The sequence below is a fragment of the Amblyomma maculatum genome, chromosome 6 (assembly GCF_055883805.1).
Source record: "Amblyomma maculatum isolate TAMU_Amacu chromosome 6, ASM5588380v1, whole genome shotgun sequence".
Taxonomy (NCBI): Eukaryota; Metazoa; Arthropoda; class Arachnida; order Ixodida; family Ixodidae; genus Amblyomma; species Amblyomma maculatum.
The window spans coordinates 33,789,044-33,809,527 of record NC_139349.1 but is presented as its reverse complement, the minus strand read 5'-3'; the positions used below and the strand labels follow the sequence as shown (position 1 = coordinate 33,809,527).

Sequence of the window (20,484 nt, the reverse complement as noted above, 5' to 3'; positions counted from 1 at the left end):
GACACTCTGTATAGAGCACGTAGTTTGAAATGACATTTAATTTCTCTATCTTTTTTGCGCATTAAATTTGTTGGTTCCTATCAAACATTTCCAGCGCCAACTGAAGAGCACTAGCTCGGAGGGGTCTCGCTCGGATGAGAGTGAAATGGAGCTGCCCCATGTAGTCACACGGGGCCAGTCGCGCAAGACTTCGGTCACCAGCTCTACTGGGGGTCCCGCTGCCAAGCCCGCTATGGGTACTGCTGCTGCCTCTGCTCCTGCTGCTCCATCATCTGCTGCCTCCAGCAACGGCTCTGTGCCTGTGACACCTGTCACACCACCTCAGACTCCGTTTAAAGAGCCTTCTGAAGGTAAGGAGCACATATATTTGTGTGTGCACAATCATTTTGCTGACACCTAAGCAACCTGCAGAGCCTTATATTGGCATAGCTGCTGAGAAAAAAAGAAAGAAAATAAGAGAGGCAACAACGTTATAATTAAGGCTGTCGGAGAAGGCTGTACATTCTCATGATATTTTTTTTATACTATAGGTAAATCTCGTTGATGTGATCCCGCCTTATGAGTTTTTCAGCCTAATATGTCTTTTTTTTTCTTCGTTCCCAGCTGACGCTCTATTGAATTTTTGTATGGCGGATGCGATCGCATTTCTGCTTGGGCTTAGATAATATGGTCATAAAAATCTGTGATAAAAACTCGCATGGTTTTGAATTTCGCTCCAAGAGGCAGGATGAGGTCTTAGTGGGAGGCTACAGTAGCCGCAGCAGTGGCAAAGCTCATAGCCTACATTTGATGTGATTTTCGATAGGTGCTACATTTACCGGTGTAATGAGCCCACCCTCTCCACTTTTGTCATTGAAAATTTACTTCTCTTAATTTCTTACCATGTCCGTCAATTTCATGTACTCGTAGTCCAGAGCGCTGTCCTTGGCCATGTGCCAAGATGCTGTGCATCAGTAAAATTTCTGCGTGTTTATCTTTTGATGAGATCTCCTGCTCTCGCTAAAGTTGGCAGAGCGTTAAGCTTTAGACACTGCTCATTGCTTTGTCGCAGGTGCGGAGGGAAGCGATAATAGTGCTACCTGTTTCTATGAGTTTTAGAAGAGCTTTCTTCTGGACATCGAGAAATTCCAGCATAAAGTTACAGATTATTTCAAATATGGTAATGAAGGTTAGTTCTATTCCAAGTTTGCTTCCTTTGTGATTTCTTTGAGCTCATTTGAATAATACGATTTTTGGCTGATACAGTCGAACCTCGCTATAGTGAGCACAGATAGGGTGAATTACCAGATAAAATGAACTAAAATTAAAAGCTTGGTTGGTCAGTGCTTTATTTCTGTGGGAGTTCTTTCTGTATAACGAAACGAACTAAAATTGAAGCTTGGTTGGTCAGTGCATTATTTCTGTGGAAGTTCTTTCTGTATAACGAAACGAAAAATACGAAATTTGACGCTAGATTTGTTATAACGAAACAGTGTTTTTGCATTAAAACGGCAAAAAATGTGTAAAGGAGCCAGAAAAAAACAGCAAAAAATACAATTTTTCAATCGATCGAGTCGCCAGCAGCAGAAATGTGAGTGCTAGGCTGACGCCACTGCAAGCCTAGGTAGTGAAAGCTGCATTCAGTATGTTTCCGAATGAAAGTATAGGCTTCAGATGAAGAGAGAAAGCATCTCCTGTTTGTGGCATCCAATATGTGACAGCACGCTGTTTGAATGTTTGAATGCTGTTCCACTTGCTGTAGAGATAACATAGTGTACTCAGGACTCTTTCTTGCGCAGTGGTAGCAGCGGTAAAATCGGACACTGCTGCTGTCACCACTGTGCAGTTTACTGTGACTGCGTTCACATGCAGCGCACTGACAGGAACTTTTTGCGTGGGCAGGTTTGCCACTGACTGTAGTTAAGCAAACAATTTTGCTGATGTTATACTTTTGCTAGCACTAATCCATTCTCTTTCCCCATTTTGGCTGCATTCCTCACAGACTGTTCCATGCAGTCTTCATGAGCATACCGAGAGATCTGGATCGCTTGAAACAACCAGCAAAACCTCACACTACGAACGTTGCAGGGGAACAAATTTTGTTTTATTTGTCTGTCAAAATATGGTGGACGTCAACGAGATCTAGACATTCTTTTGTGTGTGGAAAGTTGTAAAGCATTCAGGCATGGGAAGCGAGATGTTCATTTTTTGCACGCACGACGGCTCTTGCTTCGTTTGCTCTGGGCTTTGCAGGTGACGCACCTGCATGATAGATTCATGATAGGTTCCGCTTCGTGGTGTTAGGAGGTATCTGTCGAGAAAAATTACCCCATTCGCAGGACTCTGAATTCATTGCGATTGGAGCTGCAGTTTGTTTACCTTTGTGCTTGCGTCCCTGCAACACAGTCTCTTCTCTTCAATGATGAGGTCAACTTGATCAACCTTCCCGTCTGTGTAGGACTTTTTTTCGGCTCAATTTCTTATCAGGCATGCCACTGTTATAAATAGCAACATTTGTCACGCAAAGTAAATGAAGTCTCTGTCATATCTCATCATTACTGGGAACGAAGCCAGATGTTGGTCTTCATGACCATGCCTGTCATACCTTTGTGTAGTCAACCAGCACCAGACTTGTCACTGTCACCATTATTGCTTTACAAGCCATCTATAAATTCTGGATTGTCGCAATCTAAATCGCTTCTAGTGAACAGAAGTGCACCAACTTTAGCATTCATGAAACTCCTGCCTCTCCTCAACCTCATGTTCAACTTGAACATTGGAGGGCTGTAAATATTTTTCTCTGCATACATCCTCAATAGTACTTGCGTGCAGGCTGGTTGGTTAGATGACTCTGAAAACCTCTGGCGCTGCATAGTTACGCTCTCTCTCACACATATATACACACACACACACACACACACACACACACACACACACACACACACACACACACACACACACACACACACACACACAGAGAGAGAGAGACGGACGGACTGTCTGACATGGAAATGGATGGTACCACATAACTAAGGAGCTTAGTATGTGGTACCATCTCTTATTTACCGATAGCAATAATTATTTTTTTCCACCTGATGCCGTTCTGCCATTTTTTTCTTTTGGCCCTTTCACTGCTGGTCTTTGGGAGCGAATGGTTAAAGGGACATGAGGACAAGTAGAAGCTTGTCTGTACAGCATTCTAATGACAAAGAGACAACTCACTGCAAGTGAAGCATTTCTAAGCTACAGGAAGAAGAGAAAAAAAAAACAAAAACAAGATGTGTGTGTTGCCACTACCCGCTGATTGTAAACGGTGTGCATCAGCTTGTAATTTTTCACGTAGATTCCAGATGTTGAACTACACTGCTGTTGACTTCAAAGCGGCCGCAGTCACTCCTTCGCGATGCAGACATCGAGTTAAAGGCACAAGAATTTTTTGATCGCGTTTCGAAGCCATAATTGTGTCTTTTTCTGCTGAGCAAATGTTGCCATACCAGCAATAGCAATCAATTTCGGCTCAGAACAGTTTTTGTTTTCCTTTAAGGTGCGTGTAAGGAACGCTAGGACTAATTGAACTTGTCTGTGTTAATGGTTTGGTTTGGCTTATGGGGTTTAACGTCCCAAAGTGCGCAGGGAGATGTCTTTTGATGTGCTCGCAGTATAGTAGTATGAAACAGGAATGAAACTGCCTGTTTATGTTAAAAACCTAGCTTTAAAATGAAGTTTCGTAAGTATTTTATTGCACTAAATGACATGCCTTTTCAAAATAACAGTACATCCATGTGTTGCTTCACGTGATTTGTGATTGCCATCGGCAGACTTGGTCAGTGTTTGGCTGTGCATTGCAGTAGGGAAAAGCGTGAATTCATTGCGGTTAAGAATGAATTAATAATTACGGTCGACAAATATGAGAATGTGAATGAAATTTGAAGTGAAAAATGGTGCTGTGACCACTTGTTTAGTTTCAGCCTTCTACTGGTTTTGAAAAGCCATTTCATGCAATATTTGGTTGTACTCATCCTGTGCAATGCTTTGGCTGCTATGAGCATTTGTTAAAAAACACACAAAAGACATTTCTGAGGCTGGCACGAGTGACATAGGATTGCACGGCTTTGTATTGGTTGGTTGCAGTGGATCGTGACAACTTTGAAACGTAAATTTCTGGTAACTCGTAGCATATCAAATGTAGCTAAAGCAACACTTGGTCTTATGAGTATAATTCACTAGTGCAGGATAGCTGTCAGTTTATCTGGCAGAAGGCTTTGATGCTCCTTTTTCCTTTCCCCCTGCTTAGCTTTGCAACGGCAGGGCTTTACACGGGACACATCAGTGCGCATTGGAATCGGAACGGCTCGGTACCCATGCTGCTGACACTCGTATTGACACTGTCACTGGTTACTGTCATTACTGGCCTTGAACTGTTTTGTGCCAAGGATATCGGTTGTTCAATCTTACTTACTGTTATTGAGTGAGGCTGTGTTGCCAACTATAGAATGTGTAACTGACAAGAACAAGTTGTGTCACCGAAAAGTTCTTAGTATGGCAGTTGTAGACCTGGCCACTGTGGTATTTACTGTACCTTCACTGCGAGTTGTTATCGTCTCCGCCATGAACGCAGGGGAAGTTCCTAATAAACGGCTCCGGCAGGTACGCTCACGCCTGTCCTCGGAGCCTCTGTGCAGCGTGTGCTCTCAGGCATTGCTCGAGAGCCGCCGCAGCCCCCCTGCGCAACTCATATCATGCTCTCAGTGCGACACCTGTGGTGAGTGTTCTCCCCTCCTGCTACGAATACCTCTGCCTGGGTTTCGAAGTATAGTGTGAGGGAAAATAAACTGTCGCTCTTGTCATTGAGAGTAGCGGGCCCCAAGCGTCAAATGTTTTGCCTCTTACCGGCTGACACGCACACTCTTTTAAAACTGTACCATGGTTGGTGCTGCGGTGATGGAAAGCTCGTCTACCACTGCTGCTTTTGGCCGTTTTAATATTGGCATGCCAAAACTTCTTACCATTTTCATCATTGGTTGAAAAGGTGAATGTACATTCATGATGGAAAATAGCGCGAAAGTACACGAAGGACGGAAGGAAGAAAGACACGGACAAGCGCTAACTCGCAACTGCAGCCATGTTCTCAGTAATATGGAGCGCACTTCGGCAATGAAGCTGCTCGTGTGCCTTTCCTAGTGAAAGGGAAAACCGTGCTGCTCTTGTTACGTACAGAAGACTCGCAATAATTCAAACCTTGGTAAACTGTGTTCACTTTATTCAGACAATGATCAGAAGCTCTGTTTGGGAATTATTTTCAGTGCATATTAAAGGCACCTAATTTGTACTCCGATATCTATATAATTTGCCTAATTCAAACTTTTTCTCCTGCCTAACGCGCATGAAATAGCGGTGGCTGAGGTCAGATAGCCTAGGCCAGGCTTGAGACGCTGCAAGAGCTGAAAATTCGGCCTCTTCAACCGGTTAACTCGGACGCGGTTCGAATGGAGGTCGTGTTGACAATAGATCAGCACTACCCCGGGTGGCGCGCTGCCGCAAAGATTTTTTTTTTCTGTAGTTTACTTCCAGTCTGAGATGATGGAGGCTGTCTGCTGTGCATCTGTGAGTGTAGGCCCAGCTGATTGTTAATTTGTGCATCGCTAGTCATTTTTCTTTTAGAAGGCGTCGCATCATTCCAGCGCAGATGTGGACCTCATCACTTTCTTCCGTGTAGTCCTGTTGTAACACACTTCATTCTAGTTGCTCTGTCTTGTCCACTTGCGACTCGTGCCTGGCCCATATGCAAAACGCGCACGCATGTCATGTCTTGCGTCCGTTCAGTCTGCCTGCTGAGTTGGCCTCCTGCTTCCGCCTCGTTCTCCCATCATGACGTCACTGCCTTGTAATGATGACAGTTGATGTGGCACCGTCTCTGTGAAGAGCCCACTTACTGCTTTCTGACACTGCCGCTCATTCCACGCATTGTATGCCAAAACGCGTGCTCTTTGCGATGTGCTCATTGTGTGTTTTTAGCTGCTTGTGAGGAAGCAGCAATGCTACCTCATTGTTCCTATAAAGGAGTCTGAGAAGGCTTTACTGTTTTGGAAGAAGTTTTGCTTTGATATTCGTGGTAGTGAGTATGCAGGGCAGAATTATGGGATTGCGAGAAATTGTCATGGCCACAGAGTTCTCGCTTGAAAACAGACTGTTGCTCAATTTTTCGTCAAATGAACTTGCTGCATTGCAAAGCAGTTTTTTAAAGTTAGGTATATTTTTATAAGAACGAAAGCTTAGTAAAAGAGCCAAGTATAGGGCGTATAATGGCACGGTCGGTACGACACCTCGGAGCAGCATCACATGTGGAACGTTAAGGAAGAATGAAAGCCTGGGAGAATGCACAGGCTAAACGAGATGGCAAAGCTTGCGCTGGTTGCTACGGCAACGGTTGTAGTTATCACGGCACAGTATGTAGCTCTATGTCATCCAGGGTGGTGCTGCCGCTCGCATTTATTTGCGAGTAGTAGCCGGTGTTGGATCAGAGCTATATAATAACTCGATGGTGTTTAATTAGTGTCTTTCACTTTTGTGTTTCTATGTGCTAACATGATGGATGCCGCTGCCTTGGAACTTTACCAGAAGTTTGCAACTGATGAATGGAAGTGCACGCGTGACTACTTTTTTCTGGAGTGTAGCACTGCCACAAAAGGCACTGTTACTTTGGACGGTAAACAAGGCATAGCTTAACATGCCAGGAAGTATACACACTCTTCTGCTTAGAAAAAAAGGGCGTCATACGATGCTCAAAGATTTGACACCTCAGTAGAGCTCATTATAATGCACAAAAATAAAATGACTGCAAAAGAAGATTCAGTATGCACGTGAGAGTAGAGATGCTAAGAGGGACCTGCGAGACCCACTGCAGGGGCAGTCGCCTTCGAAATAAATGCCAGAACAAGGCTGCTGGCTGCCACTCTAGACATCTCGTCTACTAGTGCCAATGTGCTAATGCAAATCTGCTTTCTGTGAATAGTGTGATGAGCCAAAATGCTTAGCTCTACAAATATTTTGTAGCCATTTGACTTTCAGATAATTCTTCTTCTTTTTTTTTTTTTTTTTCAATCCCTTGAAGTCCCATTTAATGTGCTTTTACTCTTTTGGGAAACCATCACTTTATTGATAATATTAATACATTTTTCAACCACACAACCATTTAGAGACTACTGATTGAGTTGTGGGTACTTTATGGAAACGTAGCTTGTAGTTCATGTGAACACAGCTCACAGCAATGTTTTCATGAAGAACAGGTTCCATTCCATCATGGTGGCTCAGGGATTAGGGTGGCTGGCTGCTAATCCCCTGCATGCAGGTTTGATCTCTGATATGGCGGACATGTTTCGATGGAGGTAGAGTGTAAGGCGCCTGTGTAGGGTGTGACGTCAGTGCATGGCAAAGAGCTCGTGTTGAAATTTCCGGAGCTCTTGTGGGGATACACATCAATCCCCTGTCCCATTGTAACGGCCATGCGTAATTATCACGTGAGGCTACACGCGCTGTTAGGGAGGAGGGTGAGAGGAGGTCACACCAGCCACCCCCAACTGCCTCCCAGTCTCCCGCAGCACCACCCCCACGGCTTGCCCCCTCTCCTCCTCACATAGCAGAGGGAGGGGGGCTCCTCTCCGCTGTCCAAAAGGAGTGTGCCTCCCACAATTTCCTCTTGTATTTTGGCAAGTGAATGCACACTCTCGCGTTTCACACTTTCTGACGAGGAGACTGCCACCGTCCCCTGAATCGCCCGGTTATCGTACGCGCTTACCGCTGCGGGCTGTGAGTGCTTGGTGAACGGAACATTTCCCTTCCCTTTTTGCGTGCACTTCCACTTTTCTGTGGTTTTCTTTTACTCCCAGTTGCTTGCTGCGGGGGTTGTCTCTTGAGTGCTATGTCTTTCCGTGCATAAAAACTCGGGCAGAATAAAGCCAGCTTCGAGTAGGCAACTCGGGTTTGTTCCTTCTGGCCCAAATCCACCGCAGTGGCGACTTCTCGCACCGCATGTTGGGGCTCACAGCTCTGATTGTTAGGGCTGGCTTGCTAGAGCTAGAAGGCAACTTCTGCGACTAGCTCTTTGGCGCATTATTGCAAGAATAGCCCCCATACCCTTTTCCGTGGTGCCTCTACTAGCCGGTGTCGCTTTAGGGATCTTTCCTAGTAGAGTGCCCTAGTTTTTCATTCATCTTGCAGCATAAAATGGCATCTGTATCCTTGACAGTGCTTTTCTGTTATAAGGGGGCCAGTGAATGCAAGTTCAACGGTGCAGATGCACAGCATTCCTTTACTTCTTTGTTGGGTTTTATGCAGTGATGTTTCACGTATTTTATAAATGCAGCATATCGTATATTGCCACGTTAAGCTGGCTACCCTTGTGGCTGTTACTACTATCTGAAAAAAGTTGGCTCCAAGTATAATAAGTCTGGTGTCACCCTACTGCCCACGACAGCCAAAACAGGAATTCACGTGTCGTGTTTCTTGGAAGACGAATTTGTGCACACACAACTTTGTGCCACGCACAAGTTCCAATTTAAGGCATGGAAAAACGCTCTGGAGGTTGTCGGAACTCTGCTTTCACACTAGTATCTATCACACAAGGCAAAGGCCATTCTGTTTACATTTTACTAACAAGAGCGGGCACCTGTGTAGGGCATATAGTACTACCTATGGCTTGGTAAGGACTACCTTAGCTACGGTGAATACCGTAGGTCAGCTCGACATTAGAGATGGTCATTTTTGTATATGGTAGTTTGAAGTAAATACCAAGTTAGAAACTGGGAATAAGGGGTTTCAACAAGCATTCTGGGTAAAGCAAGGGCAACATATTTGATTTTCAGCACACCCCTTCTGCCTGGGGCTATCAGAGGAGGCAGCCAAGGTAGTCACCACTTATGAATGGAAGTGCCACAAATGCAGAGTATGCGAGACATGCCACCAGCCGGAGTCCACCAATGTGAGTAGGGCTCAGCCATAGTTTTGCTTATTTGCATTGTGTACAGGGTGAAAAACCAACAACTAATTAGTACTTTATGATGTAGCAGTGCTACAACCGCAATACTGGATTCTCTTCTTTTTTTTAAAGGCATTGGTCTAATCATAGTCATTAAAGTACACACAGAGCAATGACTAATTTATATGTGTAGTCATTGCACATTCGTCAAGGTCAGCAAGTAGTATATTGCTGGCTGCGTCACTCTCATGCTGTTGTTGATGTGTGCTAGGGGAAGTAACATGAAAAAATATACAATAAAATCTCAGTGATACATAGGACCCTCACTGGATTGCAAAAAAAAAAAAAAAATGTTCATGTCATCCAAATTTTCATACCATGAAAACGAACAGAATTTGTATGCAAAAGCATGGAATATTCATTTACTCAGATCTGTTTTTGGCCGAAAGGATTTATGTGCGGCCATGCGCCATCTCAAATTACTCGTGGCATGTACAGTGCGGCTAGCAATTATCACTGCTGATTGTGATGTCAGTGTTTTGTGGGGCACACAGCGTCTGCAGATTCCTCACAGTGCATGCATTGAGGCTGACAGTTGTGGCACAAGCAACGTGCAGGCTGCTGCAAACAGCTCCCTGCGTGTACATCCCGACTGGCAGTCTTATGAGTCAGTGATGTGGGAGCTATGTGTCATCACAAACTACTTCCTGTGTGCAGAGTGTGAATGATGGTCATGTTAAAAGTGTGCAGTGAGTGCATAATACTTCTGTTTGCGGTTGGTACTGGTAATATGTGTCATTGGTAATGGGGGGGAGTGGTATAGGAGCGTCTGAAATTCTGTACGTCCTGCAGAATGCACTCCAACAGGCAAATTTAACGAATTCATATCACCTCAACGTTTGTCTCAACTTGGTTTGCATCACCATTATTCTGCTGTAAATATGGGTTGAAAGTAATAGTTTTAACTTGAAATTAATAGTTCTTTCTGTGTTGACGGACATCCCAGAGGGACCTTCAATTTCCCATCTGCAGTTCTTTGCATATGAGGCACTTAGAAAAAGTGATAAGGGCAATCTTCTGCATTTTGAATCTCCGCTCCTGTGGAAGGCATTAGGGCCCCAACCAATTAATGAGGTGTCTGTGTATCGATTGAAAGCGTTATGCTCCCTTTGGGTTTTTTAGCACAATCGCTGCAGTTCTTGAAGTCCAGCTCGAACGTCCGTGGGGCAGAAACGTAACTTCCCACTCAAATAAAATGCACTGCACTCATTTGACCTTCTTATGACGTTTAGTGCAATGTAATAACTTATTAGCAACTGGGTGAGGGGACTACTTGATGGAGCTACACATAGGGGGAAAAAAGTGAATTTGGGAGTACTTATGCATACTAATGAACTGCAGCCTGAACCTGGTAGCTTGCATATGTTCAGAAGAGTGCAATGTTGTGAAGTCATTTGTGACCTCTGTAATTTTCAAAATGTGCATATTTCTTTGTCAAACCATCTCAAACATCTTAGTGAGGCCCCTTAAAGGGCCTTACGAGTTGTTAACACGAAAGCATTCAAGCTCATTTGTGTCTCAAATATTCTTTTTTTCAAAGCTCTTTTAGCTGTAATGAAGTTTTGTTTCAAGGGTGTGAGGAAAGCGGGGATTTCCTTTTCTGCACTGTGCCACCTGCTTAGTTGACGCGATTATGTCAGGTGGATGTTGGCCGGCGGTTGTATGACGCAACTTTTTGATTGATGCCGCTCTTCCTCCGTGTGGGGCTTCTAATGCTTTTGAAATAATAGTTGTTTGAAGCTTGAAACTTAGTCGTTTCTTGTATGCACTGATTGCTGTCTATGTCGGTCGTTCTTTTGCTGGTGACAGCTGGAGCTAGTTCTGCCTTTTTCTTTCTTTCTTTGTTAGGCCCTTTTCATACTGTGCAAGAACTGCGATCGTTGCTTCCATCAGAGCTGCCTACCTTCCCAAGCTGTCAGCAGGTCATACCTAGGTGAGCGTGACCTTCTGTGTCAAACATGTGGAAAGGTGATCTAAACACTGCTTTCAGCATATACAACATCACAAGACATCTCTGTATAGTGTGGCGGCCGTGCTCTGAATCACACATGGTTTGTCCTGACATTCGAATCATGCATTGATAAGTAGTTGTGACATTGTAGACATATTTTGCACTGTTGTTTCGTTTTATAAGTAAAAGGAGCTGCTTGTATGGCACCTCTGCATTATTTTGCTGTAGGTATCATGCTGTATGTGGGGATTTTGCACATTTAGACTTTATTTATTTATTTATTTAATTTATTCACTTATCACATTACCCCAGCGCTGTAGATGGCAGTATAGTGATGGGGGAAGGGCAATTTTACTAGGTGCCTACTACCCTGAGTTTCTATTAATAGAGTAGAGTAGTAAGCAGAAGACGAAGGTAATGTTCAACAGCCTCGGAAAGCAACAGCAGTTTACAATAGGCAGCGAAGCACTAGAAATGGTAGGCTAATATGTCTAGTTAGGACAGGTAGTAACTGCAGATCCGGACCACAATAGGGAAATAAATAAGGGAATAAGATTGAGATGGAACACATATGTCAAGTACTCGCAGACTGGCGGCTTATCAGTATTGCTCAAGAGGAAAGTATACAACTGTTGCATCTTACCTGTACTTACCTATGGGGCTGAAATTGGGAGGCTAACAAAAGAGTTATACTTAAGGACCATGCAGAGAGCTATGCAACAGAAAATGGTAGGTGTAACATTAAAGGGGTCAATTTTGGAATGAGAACTGTGTGTTGCATCTTATTCCTGATGTGCCGAGCAACTAAACCTCAAAGTGTCAGCTTCCTCGGAGCTGCAGATATTTTTAAAGCTAGTATTTTCGTTTCTTCATGAACAGCTTGTTGATCTGGCAACTGGCACAGTGGGTGACGACACAAATAGACGCCACGTCATCTGCCGCATGTTCTGTGAACCTCCAATGTGCGCGAGTAGCATCAACCGTGTTACCGCAAAGCTGTGGTTAGTCGATGTGGTGGACCAAACAGCAGTCATGCCGCTTACCGCAGTTACCGCACACTGAGCTTTTCGATCTCTATTAGTGCCTTTAATGTGGGAAATGTAGAGGTGTCTATATGCGGGACTTAGATGTATGTAGAAAGGTGCTTGAGCTAGCCTGCTTGAACATTTTATGCATTGTACACTGAAACACGTCTCAAACGCAACACATAAAATGCACAGTGTTGTCCGATGGCGCTTTTGTGCAATCTTCGAGTACCATCCAATAGAGCAGCAGCGTAGTGTATAAGATGCGACGCACTACATCAAGGCACCCAATACACCGTCTCGTCTTAGCAACATCGTTTATGCTGCTCTTTGTCAGGCCCGAGTCTGGTCCCAGCCACATCATGAAAGTAGACAATAAGCTCATGAGGCTTACAGCACAGGATGTTGCAAGTTTACAGCAACTGTGCTGCCCGTGAGCGTGGCGGACGACAGCGCTCTGGCCTGGCACCCTGATTGTCAGCAGGCCTAAATTGCCTCAATAAGGCGGAAACTTGGGTGAGTTGGAAAGCATTTGAACTCATCTTTTCTAGCGCTTCTTTAGCACACAAGGGACATTAGATGAAGGAGGAACACATAAGAACAGGACGGACGCTAGTCTTCAACTGTCGTTTATTGAAGCTACATGTCATATATATGCTTAAGGTACGATGTCCCTTGTGTGTTAAAGAAGCGCTAGAAAAGATAAGTTCTAAATTGCCTCGCATTGAAGCCACAGCAGGTAATTGATCAGTAAGGCATTATAGTTAATGGGCCACTCGATCATGAAATTTCCTTGCTCTCAACCTCACTGTTTCGTAGTGAAGGAAATTATTATTTTTCGTGCCGTGTTAGGATCTGAGCGAGCGTACAATAACACGGGCACCTCTCCAGTGGATGCTGCTATTCGACCGTGAACACAAATTCCCGCCGTATACGTCAACATTTCTCACGAAACATTAATTTCTGAAATTTCTTTTTTCAGGGCCAATTATTATTACGAGAAAAACAAATTTCAGCAAGCTTTTCTGACTTGGCTGACTTGGGACAGGCTGTAACACTGGCGCGGCTGGTTTGCTGCGGAAGGCACGGCCGGTGCAGCGGTGTTTACGGGGGTCCGAGGCGGCGGTCACGCTGAGGGTGGATGTGTGTGGCTAGAACTAAATCATGCTTTCTCTACAGTCTGGGTTCTGTTTTCAGAAACATGCTGAGTACACTCATTGGGACTCTCGCTGGTCTTTGAGTAAGTGTGAACACAGTACAGTGTATCGGCAGCTTATCGGCGATGGCTCATCAGCAGGCGACGTGGTGGCCGATGTCGGTCTGTGACGTCAGCAAGAATTTCAATATGGCGATCGCTGTTGGTGGGAGGAGCTTCGTGGTCTCAACTTCAGTCACTTATTTCGAAATAAAAAATGCGTCTGTCGAGCTCAAATTTCGGAAATACAGTCGTGCCCCGTTAATATGACCCCCGTTAATATGACCCCCGTTAATATGGACGACCCGAATTATGGACAGTTTTTCTGGGGACGAAGCCTTTTCAATGTATATATGCCTTGTTAATATGGAAACTCGCTGTTTGGACAATGGACGGGGGAAGAATGCACGCGCCCCACTTGGGCCCATGTATTTTTGTCTTGTTAATATGGACAGTGCTTGAAAAAAAGCAGAGGAGTCCAAACGCAAGTTAAAGAAAGGCGCGCCGCCTGCGAACCTACGCGATAGCCGATACGGCGGGATGCTTGAAGGAGTCCTGTGGGGTTGGAAAGAACCAAAGACGTTTTAGGAGGGGGGGGCAAGGGTCAGTGTAAGAAAGACCCCGAAAAAGGGGAACCAGGAGATTTCTGGGTGCAGCGGAAGTGCCTCCGCAGTCGGGAAAACAGCAACATGCGGTAGCAATAAATTCTGCTGAACGTGAACAGAGAGGCCGGTAAAAGCGTAAGAAAGAAATGGCAGGAAGAAAGACAAGCGCCAAAAGTGGCGGTGGGAACTGAAGCTTTCTTTCCCAAAGCGCAATGTGTGTTCCATGAAGCCGTTAACGCTTTTCGGTGAGAGTTAAGACACACTCACAAAGTAGAGCGACAAAAGAAAGGCGACGTACGAACACGCAACCAGGACCGGGCGTCCCGTCCTGGACGCGCTTCCCTCTCATGCTCCTGGTTTTCGTCCCTGTTGCGCTGCCGAACTGCTACATTTTGCACACAAGGCAGTCCGCATGTCGGCTTCGCTTTGAGTCAACGATGCAGCCTTTAGTGTTTTCTTGCTATTTACTTTTCCTTGTATACATTAGTTCTGTGAAGCAAACTACAGGCTAGAAGGAAATGTAATGGCATGCATTTTGTTACTTGGCCCCATTGTGCTGGCTCTGTAGTTAGAGTGCTTGGCTGCTGAACCCATAGATGCAGATTTGGTTGACAAGGTCTGAGCTCTTCGTAGTCGGCTAGCCGTCGTTCTAAACTGTACTTCAGCTTGCAGTGTTTGTTTTATAGGAACACATAAAAACGCCGCCAAGAAGATGGGATGTTCGATAGCCCTCTGCATAGCAGCTTGCCAACTTGACTCCCTTGCTTCCTTACAGAAACAGTACAAGGCAAAAAAAGAAAATCAGAAGACCGGAAAGGCAGAAAGGTTAACTAGGCAAAAAAGTGCAAAGCATCAGGAGCTTATAACCCTCAACTTGAGTCTGGCTTTTGGCATGGCGGGAGTTAAACGCAAAAGAACAGAGCTGAATGTAGGCGCAAAGAAATCTGTGAATACAAGCGGCAAAAGCCATCTCAGTCATTCAAGCCGTGAGGGACTAGTATCGACAGCTCAGCTGTCTCCTCGCCTCAGGAGAATCTCAGCAGCTACTTAGCGTACTTTGCTCAGTGACGAGGCCATTTTGGAAGTGGCGGTGAGTAGAGAATCAGACGCTGATTCATCGGCCAGTGAGGAGTTCGTACTCGAAGGTTCGACCAACACAAAGCCCACCATCACGGGTGTCATGGTAAGCGAGTCGCTTCAGACTGACCTACCATTTTTCGAAGACAACAGTGACAAGGATAATGCACTCAAAATTGCCGGTGTTTTGTGAAATTTTGAGTCCAGTGCACATCGTTATGTACAAAAGCAGTCGTTAATTACAATTTCTTTTTCTCAATAAAATTCTTTGTTTTTATTCATGACTCGTTATTATGGATGACTCGCTTTATGGACAGTTTTGGTCGGAAACCAAAGTGTCCATATTAACGAGGCACGACTGTAAAATAATAAGGTCCAGTATTATCTTCCAGACTACAAAACTGTAACATATTCGATGACCATGGCATGACCCCTTTAAAAGGTACAAAGCATGCAGACAGAGTGAGTCAGAGAAATAAATCGAGTTAATGAGAATCTGAAGGAAATGACGAAGCAAAAAAATGGGCATTGCGAAGGGAGGATAACAAATAATCACTAAGGGTAAAAAATTGGATTTCAAAGGAAGGAAAGCTTAGTAAGGGGCAGCACAAAGTTAGATAGATGGATGTGGTTAGGAAGTTCTCAGGGGTCAAGTGGATGCAGCTAGCACATGACCGGGTTAATTGGAGGAAAATGGGAGAGACCTTTGTCCTGCAGTGGGCATAGTCCGGCTGATGATGATGATGTTTTAATAAGTGTTTTATGTTAAAGGGAGCATCTAAAGCTTTTAAAGTATGTTTCAGCAAAGCCATCTACTCATTTTTGACACTACAGTATCCTCATGTAAGACGAATAAACAATGTGAGACAATTCAGATAGTTTCTCACAGAATTCGACGTAAAAAAAAAATGTTAGTGCTGGAATTTCACGCGCAACTTTTCATTCAGGCTTTGTCTTCGCTTTCATTTTGGCTCTGTTGTATTTATTTTAAAATGAGATTTAGAACTCTGCCATTAGCATCGCAAAACTTCACAGAGATTCTTCTTGGTCAAGCAATATTCTTTTAACTTTTAAGACTAATATATTCCTTCAGCTTTCAAGCTTCTATGAAAGCTGCACTCAGACGAATGTTTGTAATGATTTGTGTCGTTAAAGCTCTCCAAGAGATGGGAGTTCCAATTCACCTCATCTGTCTCCTCAGGAACCTTTATGAAGGGCAAGAGGCCACAGTCAGAACTGGGCATGGTCTTACTGATTGGTTTCCGATTGAGAAAGGGGTGAGGCAAGGCTGCATACTGTCGCCCTGCCTATTTAACCTATATGCAGAGTGCATCATGAGGAAGGCTGGTCTGGACGAGTCTTCAGCTGGAGTGAAGATTGCTGGAAAACGTATCAACAACCTTAGATATGCGGATGATACCACTTTAATGGCAGAAAGTGAAGTGGAACTCAAGAGACTTCTGATGCGCGTACAAGAAGAGAGTGAGAAGTTTGGGCTTAAACTGAACATTAAAAAGACGAAGATCATGGCGTCTTGCCCTATCAAGTCCTGGAGCATCAATGGACAAGAAGTGGAAGCTGTGACAGATTTTCTATTCTTGGGCGCCAAGATTACCTCGGAAGGAGACTGCAGCCATGAAATTAGGAGACGCCTGCTTCTGGGAAAGAGAGCAATGGTTAGCCTTGACCGCCTAGTAAAGAGCAGAGACATTAGTCTACCAACCAAGATCCGTATAACCCGTGCTATGGTCTTTCCAGTTGTGATGTATGGATGCGAGAGTTGGACTGTGAAAAAGGCTGACCGCCGAAGAATTGACGCGTTTGAATTGTGGTGCTGGCGAAGACTCTTAAGAGTTCCTTGGACTGCCAGAAGATCAAATCAGTCGATATTGTCGACCATAAACCCTGACTGCTCATTGGAGGGTCAAATTCTAAAGTTAAAGCTCAGCTACTTTGGTCATCTGATGAGAAGAGAGGAGTCGCTGGAGAAAGATTTGATGTTGGGAAAGGTTGAGGGTCGCCGGAGAAGGGGTAGGCAGCGAACGCGATGGTTAGATGGCATTCTCGAGGCATTGCAGATGAAGCTATGTGATGTTAAGAAGATAGTGAGAGACCGGAAAGCGTGGCGTGACATGGTCCATAGGGTCACGAAGAGTCGGACACGACTGAACGCCTGAACTGAACTGATCATGGGGAATTACTCCGCCAAAAAAAAAAAATCTTTTCCTTTGCGACTATACTACTAGTATCGCACTGCAGTGGATTGCTGTTATTAATTTTAATTGGCGCCTTAATCCCAGCTACTTTGAGGGTATTAAAAGAAAAAGGTTCTGTTTATTTGAGTTGATGTATTTGATCAAACTTTTAGCCACTTTCCAGAAAATAGCATAAACCTGGCTTTATCTCAAAAGTCTCATTGTAGATTGAGTGTGGACATATGCACTGTATCATTTCCGTATGCCCAGAAAAGTGTTCCCGTTGTACCGAGACCAGTGCCGAGCAGGCAGTGACCAATGGCATGGCTCCCGAAGCTGCAGAGAAAGAAAAGAGCGGGGACGAGAGCCCTCATCCGTCAACACCAAAGCGGCCGAGAATGACACGGCATGCGCAGCGCAACAACCTTCAAAACGTATGTCAGGCTGGTCCTTTCTCATTGTGCCAAGAATGCCCTGTGGGGTTCTTACTGCACTTGAGTTCTTACTGCACTTGAATGCAGCTTGTGGCAGATCACCGGGAGCTGATATAAGACACATGAAAGAAGGAGAATGCTCCATACAAAAAAAGGAGCTAGAAATGCTTAGGGCGAGCACTGCAGTATTTTCTGCGTTTTAGGTTAGCCAGCATCGTGTAGTATTGAGCGTTAAAAGCATGATTCTTCTGGCATGATTTTGGAACGAAATTCTTCTGGCAGATTAAATTATGATTTAGTTAACTTCTGTGGTTCTGCGAAAATAGTGTTTATTTTACCAATAGAGTGATGGGAGGTTTTTCTGATGCTCTGTTCGTCTCTTGTCAAGTAAGCTTTCAAACAAGCTTTCACCTTCCCCATGTCGTTAAACCGCTTAACCTGAAAGCTTAGAAGCACACAAGGCTCTGAACCGGAAGTTTGCTGGGTAAATTCTAGCGGGGACGCTCCAGTGTACATCACTTACGTGGTCCAAATGTCATGCGTCCCTCCTGTGAAAGATTCTGTTGTTAAATGCAAACATAAATAGACATTCATGCATGAAAAGGAGCATTACTATAAAACCTAAAAATTAAGAAGCAGAAAAAAAGCAAGACGACTAAAACAGGGAAATATTTTTTGATACGTGAAAACCAGAGCTAACAGTCTTTTTTTTACCAAAATGCTCAGAGGGTTGCAAACTTGTTTGCCTTTGGAATGGTTTAATTCAAAAGTAGAATTTTTCTGCTGTTATTTAAAAATGATTATATAAATTGATGAAATAAAATTTAAAAAGATTAGTCTGCAAGTTCATCAACTCGCAACCTACGTGGTCAAATATATGCATCCCCCTTGTGATCATTTTTGTCGTTAAATGCAAACAAAAATAGAAATACATGCTTTGAAGCAATTATTATGATCGAAATATTTCGAAGAAAGAAAAGCAAGGCCATGAAAACATGAAAAAATATTTTGGAATGTGGAAACCGAAGCTGTTTGTTTTGCAAAATGCGCAGAGAGTTACAAATTTGGCGGTATCTTTTAAATAACTTAGTTAAAAGCATAATTTTTTGCTAGTCATTCAGAATTTATTGTGCAGTTTAATTATATAAAGTTTGAAAAAATTGATTTTTTTTTTTCTTCAAAAATAATGAGTTTTCAAAGTGGCCTCCTACCTTAAGTGAAGTAGTTCTGCTCTGCATTTACATGTACAGGTTGCGCAGACATCCACAGGATGTCTGCGTAACCATAACCATCTATTAATGGTACCTTAGAAGTCATGGTCACTTTTTGTCAGAGGCAAAAGAGGCATAGAAGGTTTTTTAGCAGGGCATTACAAGCAGACAGGTGTTGTTCATCTGTTTGACAATTTCTGGTTTGCACTTTTTGGTGAATAGGTCTACAGAGTTTTCAAAGTATGGAGACTCGTCCTTTTCTTTTTTTGTTTGTTTCATAATTTGTTTAGGCAAATTATGACATAAAAGAATGCTTTGCAAGAGGTGTTCTGGGTTGAGTACCTGTCGTTATAGTTGAGAATTTCATATCAGTTTAAACTGAAGGCTAGTAGTCCAGTCATACTTTCCCAGATGAAAGAAACACCTGACAGCCTTCTCATGCCCTTTCTGCAGCAGAACCAATGCCAGAATGAGCCAATGCATCAGGATGTAGTGGCACCCTGCACACCACAGAAGGCCTCCGGTCCTCACAGCCCTGGTCTCAAGGTTCCCGATGCCAAGAGCAGCGGCAATGTGACACCCTCAAGGCGAGGGCGACAGAAAGGTCTGTTCTGGCTTGGCCTTCAGCATTTGACGTGACAGAGTTAAAGAATGTTGCGCGAAAAAATCGCGAGCATGGCTCTGGCAGCTGATATGGCTGAGCACTGATTCTTCGATGATTTGTGCACCTTAATTCAGGAGATTCTTCTACTCCTGTCGACATCAGTGTAGTAATGCTGAAGACGAACTCAAAAAAAAAGACCCCACAGCCAAGATTATCACTGCAATGTTTTGTTTTCTTTTTCATTGAGTGCAGAGGGTTTGGCCTTGAGCACCTGGGTATTCAGGCAGTCAACTCGATTCTTGGAAAGCTTTTTCTCATTAGTAGCAAATTTTACTAGTCAGTGCGTGGAACCATATTTTTTTTTTTTTATCTACGGCGGAAAAAAAAAAGCTACGATTTAGCCAAGCTCATGGGCTACAGCATTGACTGCCTCAGTGGAGAGCACTGGATTATGGCTGTCACAAACGGCTTCCAGGAGTGACAACTTCGAGACTCTTTGTCATTTATTATGTCTTGAACAAGACGTAATAAATGACAAAGCCATAATAAGTAACAAGCTCTTGGTGAGCCCCCATAATGAGTTCTTACTGGGCTTCTGCCAATTTTCTCAAGCATTAATGTCCATTTCAGTTTTGCATTTTTTTGACACCACTGACACTGTCACTGAAAGGCCAAAAGGTGAAAACCCTTGTGTTAACTCCAGGATATTTGTAAAAGTCTGTGAGAATGACGCTTTTTTTCAGTCGGAGAAGAATCTCATATGCGAATTGTTCTCTTTATTATGTAAAATATGCTGCCCTACCAAAAACCAAAAAAATTACAATCGAGGTAATCAGTAATATTAAAAGCTGCACGCATGTGACTGGCCTGTATTGTCCTAAGGTCCTTTAACATATCATGTGCTAATGCTGAATGAGTATCTTCAAAGTGAGACGCTCTGAAACAAGCATCAATCAACACGCTTATTACTACAATCAACTTCGTGTAGCGCGTGTACCAGGGGAAGCAAAAAACCTGATGCTCTTTGCTTCTCTCGTCCTTTCTGTAAACCGTGAGAAAATGTTTGCAGTCAGTTGCCGCTTTTTTGCCCCATACAGCTAACTGAAAGAGACCGATTTCCCTAAAAGAAGAAAATGGCTAAAAACATCTGCCATTTTTCCTTGTTTTAGAAAGG

The 20,484-nt window shown here is 43.8% G+C and overlaps 1 protein-coding gene across 3 annotated transcripts in view; it reads left to right on the top strand.

The window, feature by feature from the left end:
- LOC146185452 (uncharacterized) overlaps window positions 1-20,484 on the top strand; it is a 64,393-nt gene that overhangs the window by 3,375 nt on the left and 40,534 nt on the right. For 2 of the 3 annotated variants that reach the window (XM_084606394.1, XM_084606395.1), the window contains exons 3-8: window positions 95-350; window positions 4,598-4,741; window positions 8,841-8,956; window positions 10,862-10,946; window positions 17,332-17,495; window positions 19,160-19,310. In XM_084606394.1, coding sequence (XP_084462520.1) covers window positions 95-350; window positions 4,598-4,741; window positions 8,841-8,956; window positions 10,862-10,946; window positions 17,332-17,495; window positions 19,160-19,310 — 916 coding nt within the window. The remainder of the gene's footprint in view (window positions 1-94; window positions 351-4,597; window positions 4,742-8,840; window positions 8,957-10,861; window positions 10,947-17,331; window positions 17,496-19,159; window positions 19,311-20,484) is intronic. The other variant, XM_084606396.1, reaches the window with a different exon arrangement.